A 7,902-nucleotide genomic window follows, 5' to 3' on the forward strand; every position below is an offset into this window, starting at 1 on the left:
AAATTACAGGGAAAACGATAGCCTCTGAGTGGCTCAACCAAATATCTGCCGCCGTCCGTCTTCTCCAAGGAGCCGGTGTACAATTCGCGGCAGGAGCGGGGAGCGGCCGGAGACGCCCCTTTCTTTGCAGAGCTCCGCTGTGCGGAGGGGGCAGCGCACCTTTGTGTTTCAGTGCCGAGGGCCGGGCCGGTTCCCTGCCCCGTTCCGACGGCAGGGAAGGAGCGTCCAGCCCCGCACTCCGCCTATCCCCGCCCCATCGGGGCGCCCCGGGCCGCGCTGGCGGCCGCGCAGCGCGCACGTGTGGCAGCCACAGGTGCCGCAGCCGCCCGCTGCTCGGTGCCGCTCGCTATAAGAGTGGCTTCGCCGCCGCCGCCCCGGTGAGACGGGCGAGGGCTGCGGGAGATGCAACAAGGCGCGGAGAGGCAAGGACCGGGGGCGGCGGGAGGAAAAGGAGGAGGAGGAGGAGGAGGAGGAGAAAAGGAGGAGGAGGAGGAGGAGGAGGAGGAGGAGGAGGAGGAGGAAGGGGGGGAGACAGCTGATGTCTGTCAAAGCCGGAGCCGTCGCGCTCTCGCGAGAGCCCGCCCGCGGTAGCCACGGGATGCGGGGCTCAGGTGCGGGCAGAGCGCAGCGCAGCGCGCCCGGCGCCGGGCAGCGGCAGGCAGAGAACTGAGTGAGGGAGGGAGCGAGGGAGACGGCGGGGGCCAGAGGGAGCCTTGCCGCCCGCTCGCCTACCCAGCCCAGCCTCGGCCACCGCGGCAGCGGCGGCGGCGGCGGGGGCAGAGTCCGCTGCGGCACCGCCGCCACCACCGGCTCCGCCACCGCCACCCGCCGCTGTCAGCGGCTTCCCCCGGCGGGAGGAGAGAGCCCGGAGAGCACTTTTCCCCCGACTTTAGGAGTGTTTGTGGATTTACATGCCAAGCCTTCAAGATGATGTCCATGAACAGCAAACAGCCTCATTTTGCCATGCATCCCACCCTACCTGAGCACAAATACCCCTCTCTACACTCCAGCTCGGAAGCAATAAGAAGAGCATGTCTACCAACTCCACCGGTAAGGGACAGACATCTGCAGCTCTCTTCTTTCTTTCTCTCCCTTACACGCACACTCTTTTCTTTCTTTCTCTCTCTCTCTTTTCTGTATACTGCATGTATGTGTATGTGCATTAATAAAAAAACCGCTGCGAGGCACATTTTGACAAGCGGCGCTTAATGTTTTTTTCATGTCTTCCTCTGCAATCATCTGAGCGCCTGTGATCTTTTTTGAAAGCGGTGTTCACACGAGTCTCCGACTTCATCCACTTTCTGTATTAATTTTTATGACTCGGCCTCTGAAAAGGAATGCGTTTTATGTGCTCTTGTGTTTGACACAATTCCCCAGCTGAGAGTTACAGATCCATTTCTTCTCCTCCCTTCTCTTCTCCTTTCGTTCCATTCCCCCCCCCCTTTTAATTCATTAATTTATTTGTTCCCTTCATTCCTTCCTTCTCTCCTTTTCCAATTCCCCCTTCCTTCCTTACCTTTCTACTCTTTGCTTCTTTTCCTGTTTTGCTCCCTCTTCTCGCCTCTTCCCTCTCCCATCCCTCCATTATTCTATCCATGCCCCTGTTTCCCCTCACTTCCCCGGGCTGTCGCTTGCTATACTACTCTTCCCCCAATCTCTTGGCTCTTGCCCCCGATCCCATACTCCCTTACACGCTGATCCTACTGCCGGCTCCCCGGCCGTCACCCTAACTTTGCCCACCTCTCTCTCCCCTCCCTCGACTTCCCTCCTTTTCCACGGCGCTCCCGCAACCCCACGCTGTCCCCCTCCGTCCCCTTCCCCCTCCGCACTTTGCCCACTCTGCCCCGTTGCCCTCCTCTCCCCGCACCCCGCTCTGTTTTGTGTCTCCTGCAGCTGCAGAGCAATATCTTCGCCAGCCTCGATGAGACCCTGCTGGCGCGGGCCGAGGCTCTGGCCGCCGTCGATATCGCCGTCTCGCAGGGAAAGAGCCACCCGTTCAAGCCCGACGCCACGTACCACACCATGAACAGTGTGCCCTGCACTTCCACCTCCACCGTGCCCCTGGCGCACCATCACCCACCACCACCACCATCATCACCAGGCGCTGGAGCCCGGCGACCTCCTCGACCACATCACCTCTCCTTCCCTTGCGCTCATGCCCGGCGGAGGCGGCGGCGGAGGCGGCGGCGGCGGCGGCACGACGGGGCGGGCGGCGGCGGCGGCGGGGCCGGCGGCGGGCGGGGGCGGCGGCGGCAGCGGCGGGGGCGGCGGCGGCCTCATCTCCACTTCGGCCCACCCGCACTCGCACATGCACGGCCTGGGCCACCTCTCGCACCCCGGCCGCCATGAACATGCCGTCGGGGCTGCCGCACCCGGGGCTGGTGGCCGCGCACCACGGCGGCCGCGGGGCAGGTGGCCTCGGCGGCGGCGGTGGTGGGGGCGGCCGGCCTGGCCTCCATCTGCGACTCGGACACGGACCCGCGAGAGCTGGAGGCCTTCGCCGAGCGCTTCAAGCAGCGCCGCATCAAGCTGGGGGTGACCCAGGCCGACGTGGGCTCGGCGCTGGCCAACCTGAAGATCCCAGGCGTGGGCTCTCTCAGCCAGAGCACCATCTGCCGCTTCGAGTCCCTCACCCTCTCCCACAACAACATGATCGCCCTCAAGCCCATCCTGCAGGCCTGGCTGAGGAGGCCGAGGGCGCCCAGCGGGAAAAAATGAACAAGCCGAGCTCTTCAATGGGGGCGAGAAGAAGCGCAAGCGGACTTCCATCGCCGCCCCGGAGAAGCGCTCGCTGGAGGCGTACTTCGCCGTCCAGCCCCGGCCCTCCTCCGAAAAGATCGCCGCCATCGCCGAGAAATTGGACCTCAAAAAGAACGTGGGTGCGGGTTTGGTTTTGCAACCAGAGACAGAAGCAGAAACGGATGAAATTTTCCGCCACCTACTAGGGGGGCGGGAGGGGCGGCCCCGGCATCGGGGGCACCGGGGGGCCGGGCCGGGGCCGCGGGGAATGCCTACGCACCGCCACCGTCGCCTGAGACGCCGTGGGAGGCTCCTGGGGACCAAGGGACGATGCAGAAATTAAACGCGAACTACTCGGGGAGAGCGGGGGGGGGGGGGGGGGGGGGGGGGGGGGCGTGCGTTCGTGGGGGGTGCGCTATCAATTATTAAAACAAAAAAGACACCGGGGACACCAATGAGAAGAAAGAGGAGAGAGGCGGTAAAAACGCTCTAGAAGCCCAGGGGGGTCACTTCTGCGGCCCTTTCCCCTCTCTGCCCCCCAACCCCCCGACAGAAAGCGAGAGAAAGAGCAACTTAAAGCGTAAACACACACAGACACACACCAATAAATGCCGTGACAGCAACAGCCACAAACCGAGAAACCTAAGTCACAACTTTCCGAAGGAAAAAAAAACGACCAACAAACCCGGAAGGCGAAACTGTTGGTGATGATGATGCTACATTTGATTTGGGTCTCTTTTCATTACTTTCTGCATTTCTTTCTTTTCCCTGGCTTAGTAATGAATGAGGACAGAGGTGGTTTGGTGCGGGGGAACTTTTTCTTTAGTTGGCTTGGGTTTGGGTTTTTTGTTTGTTTGTTTTGATCTTTATTTTTCTTTGGTTTATTTTTTTTTCCCTGTTTTTTATTTTCCTTCGAACGCGGTTTTGCGCGAGGCTTTGTCTGTGCCGGGGGAACGGTGAGAGCGGGGCAAGGCCGAGACCGGGGGAGCGGCCCCTCGAGGCTAGGGAGCAGTCCTTTTCCTCTCTGTTGTTGCCTCAATAATCCGAGCTAGCTCAAGGAAAGCAAGGGAAAAAAAAAGTTACTCCACAACCCCTTTGTCTCTCCTTCCTCGCCTGCGTGGTTTGCGTTTCCAGCTGTGTCCAAAGACAGGTCCCTCTCTCTGCAGAGTTGCATCTGGAGGCAGATGCCAAACCTGCCAGAGCGGGGATGCTCTCCAAAAGACTATGTTCAGACTCATTAAGGCTCATGGTTAACTATGTTCTTTCTCCTCCCTCCCTCCCCGCTGCTCCCAACCGTATGCCCCCCGGCATCCCCACCAAATCTGCTGGATTTAGGTTAAGGTCCTCCCTTGGTTTCCTCCAAGGGCTGGAGGTTATTGCACCCGGTAGGCAAAAGAAATCACCGGTGATGGGTTTGAAATGACATTTGTTTCTGAGGGATGTGCATGCTGGGAACAAACACACGACAAAAAAAAAAAACCACTTGGGCTTAAAAGTCGTTTATTGTATATCATAAACGTTATGTGGAGGAAGGCTTTTGGAAGGGGTGTGTGGGGTTCAATTTGCACTATCACAGTCTCCTGGATTGGAAGAGATGATGTTATTCTGTAATAACGATGCTGGTATTGCTAATAATCGTCAAGGTATGCTACATATCTCTAGGATTGGAAACAAACAAAATTATCAGGGCTTGTTAGGTAAAAAAGGGAATGACGTGCAGAAGCCATCTCTGACTCTGTCTCTTGCCGAGAGACTGCTGAGGCTTTTGAATAAAAAAAGAATTTCTGAAAAGAAAATACCATTCCGTTTAAATCAAAACAATCAATAGACTGAAATTATGCATGAGATGACCTGAAAACAATTAAAAAAAAAAAAAAAAGAAAAAGAAAAAAATGAAAGGAAAAGAAAAGAGGGGGGAAAGGCATAGAAAGATCCGTGATAAAGTCTCGATATTATTTATTTATCTATTTATTTATCTATTTATTTTATTAATATTATTTTTATTATTATTTTGTGTATCATTGTTTGCAGCGCAAACATTCTATGCATTTTGAAACTGAGCACTAAATAGACTAGCTTCTGGTAGAATCTTTTGTGGATGGTGTAATTTCACAGTTTAACTGCCTGTTTTCACCGAAAACACAAACGTTCTTGTCACGTTCTTGTATTTAGATTTAAAAGAGGGGAAAAAAAAAAAGAAAAAAAAAAGATAAGAAAGACGATTGTAAATATTTTCTTTAATGCACAAAACAACAACAACAACAAGGTTACAAACTGCAACCACGTGTGGATCCTGAAATGTCTCACTGAATAATCTACCTGTCCATGTATGTTTGCTGAGCTTTCTCCTTGGTTGTGTCTTTACTCTATTTAATTTCTATCAGAAATATTTCTGTATGCCAAAATACAACAGGGAGATGTGTCCCAGCATACTTACAAATAAAACAAACGTAAAAACAGAATAGTTATTATTATCATTATTGGGTGCATTTAAAAAAAAAAGAAAAGTATTTCCACGGCTAGCAAATTCAAGGTATGGCCGTTAGATGATAAGATTAATTCTACCAAAAAGAAAATAGTGAGAGATGTATTTTTCTGCTAAATCCAGAAATCATTACTTTGAGATAGCTCTTATGTGAAAATCGGTGCTCTGAATAAAATTAACTATATATTAGCTGCGTGTGTTTCTTGAAGTTTATTCTATAACTGCAGAATATAAATCAAAGTAAAATTTTAAGAAGGACTTCTGAAGTATTTCTTTTCAGTGTGCTGGAAAGGATTATGCACCTACAAAATATGTATAAAGAAGAAAAGCTTGGGTGGTTTCAGGTTTATATGTTGTTCTGACTGGCCTAATTGCACTTAATTATGTAATAAGATACTTTATTTTTATTTTGGGTTAATAAATATGAAAATCCTAAACTGATCTCTCCTTATGTTGTGAATGCAATTGTTCATTAGGAACGTATAGGATGCCACCTACTGCTTCAAGTGATCAAAGAACCTCTTTCTATTTTCTGATGACCTGTGACTAGATCAGATGCCAAATGTAAAAAGTTACTTAATAGCTAGGATTATTTCTTCTGTAGACATATTTTAGCCAAATCTTTTTAATTTTGCCGGTAAATCTGTGAACCAAGACACGTGATGTTCAGAAAAGAATAATACGTTAAAAAAAGCTGTGATTTTAAACAACTGTTGATGTTAAAAAATAAGCACTAAAGGTATTTTTAAAAAAACCCATAGATCTCGTCCACCGGAAATTGACTTGTTTCTGTTGTTATTAACTTGAAATGTCATCAGAATTTTTAATAAATGCATTTGTAAGAATATTATTTTATAGAAAAGTATTACCGGATATCATTTTTTGGAGAGTCAGGAATGAACAAATAAAAATAATTACAAATGTTGGGTTTTCTTTTTCATCTGCCCCAAATGATTGAAATGTTGAAAGCGATACCACATTTGTATCATTCAGTAATGACTGATGTATGTATTGAAAAGCTGAGGAGTTTGTTTTGTAATAAGTACAATCCTTATCGAGTACAAAGACAAAAAAAAGTATGTTAATAAAACAGATGGTGAAAATAAAAGCTTTGCAGAGTTTCCTATTTTTCATGGTAGGAAACTGTGCAAAACCAAAATGTCCCGCTTTCTGTCAGATAAATCCGAATAGTTCATAAACCCACAAAATTCTCGTGAGGCCCTTTTAATAAATGCCAAGAAGAAAGAAAGAAAGAAAGAAAGAAAGAAAGAAAGAAAGAAAGAAAGAAAGAAAGAAAGAAAGAAAGAAAGAAAGAAAGAAAGAAAGAAAGAAAGAAAGAAAGAAAGAAAGAAAGAAAGAAAGAAAGAAAGAAAGAAAGAAAGAAAGAAAGAAAGAAAGAAAGAAAGAAAGAAAGAAAGAAAGAAAGAAAGAAAGAAAGAAAGAAAGAAAGAAAGAAAGAAAGAAAGAAAGAAAGAAAGAAAGAAAGAAAGAAAGAAAGAAAGAGTTAGTTTATAAGGTTTAACCTAAGGACTAATAAAACTTTTGCATTCGAGGAAAAAAGTAAGATAAAAGATGAAGAGGCAGAACATATGTCCGCATTTATTCCCCAACAGTATGCAGCTTCTCGCATAGAGAAGAACCACTTGTGACCAGAAAGATACAGAAATCCCCCCACTTCCCATTGCCAGGGGCCGGGCGGTGTCTCTGACGACTCCTGCTCTCCAGCCCGTGCCCCTTGCCGATGAACGTTTCGCTGCTGTCACCACTTGAATGGCTTTTTTCTCCACAACCGAGATATCTCGCCGCTTTCCTAGTGTGATTTTCCAATCCTAAATCGGCTAGACGCGGTTTGGCTCCCGGAATTTCTGCCTAACACTTGCTCTCCGCTTGCTTTCAACTTAGATTAGGCCATCATAAGTGAGTAACAGACACCCACTGCCACGGTCGTATTGATTTTTACTCTCCTGTGATATTAAGACTAATTCGGTCCTGGTTCAACAAGTAAAAAGGCTTCCCAGAAGGAGAATGAAGTGTCCTACAGCACTGACTTTATGGTTTATGTGCCTCCCTCCCTGCCTCCTTGTGTTACCCCTTTCCTCTGAAGAGAAATAGATTTGTCGAAAGATAATTATTTTAACTCTGACGAACTCGAGCGCATAAAGCTTGATAGCGCCGGTGGTGCCCTGTGTTATTCTGGCATTTCCCAAACGATTTAAAATCCCTCCAGTTATTTATATCTCGCTTTTCAGCCGGCGCTATTTTTTTTAAGCTTTATTATATTTACCTGCTGATTCCAAAGCGGAGGCAAGCCTAATTGATTTTTAAAAGATCAGCAGCAGAATTCTAATCCGCTTGGGAACCTGTTTCCACCTGCCAGACGAGGGTCTGATTATCGGTAATTATGTTATTTAAGAGTTGATAAAATAGCGGGGCCCGGCGCTGCCCGGGCCCCTTCCCCAGCCGGGGCGCGGAGGGGACCCGCGCGGGGAGAGCCGCGGCGCGGCGGGGCCGCCGCCATCACGTGCGCCGCTGCAAACACAATTACGGGGCCGCCGTTAATAATTCATGGACTGAGATTTAGAAAATTAATAAAATGAATTATAACAAGAGGCTAATTAAAAACTTTAGTAATTGTTGTCAAGACAGCTTGATGGGAGGCTGCACGACGCTTTCTTTCC

At 49.1% G+C, this 7,902-nt stretch overlaps 1 protein-coding gene across 1 annotated transcript; it reads left to right on the forward strand.

The window, feature by feature from the left end:
• The first annotated feature begins 838 nt into the window (after window positions 1-838).
• Window positions 839-2,945, forward strand: POU4F1 (POU class 4 homeobox 1). The gene is given in 8 exon segments (XM_053970950.1): window positions 839-1,050; window positions 1,894-2,073; window positions 2,075-2,337; window positions 2,339-2,398; window positions 2,400-2,680; window positions 2,683-2,724; window positions 2,727-2,878; window positions 2,880-2,945. Coding segments are annotated over 8 exon segments (1,167 nt in total). The 5' UTR covers window positions 839-927.
• The last annotated feature ends 4,957 nt before the right edge of the window (window positions 2,946-7,902 follow it).

Source organism: Vidua macroura, chromosome 2 (genome assembly GCF_024509145.1).
Source record: "Vidua macroura isolate BioBank_ID:100142 chromosome 2, ASM2450914v1, whole genome shotgun sequence".
Taxonomy (NCBI): Eukaryota; Metazoa; Chordata; class Aves; order Passeriformes; family Viduidae; genus Vidua; species Vidua macroura.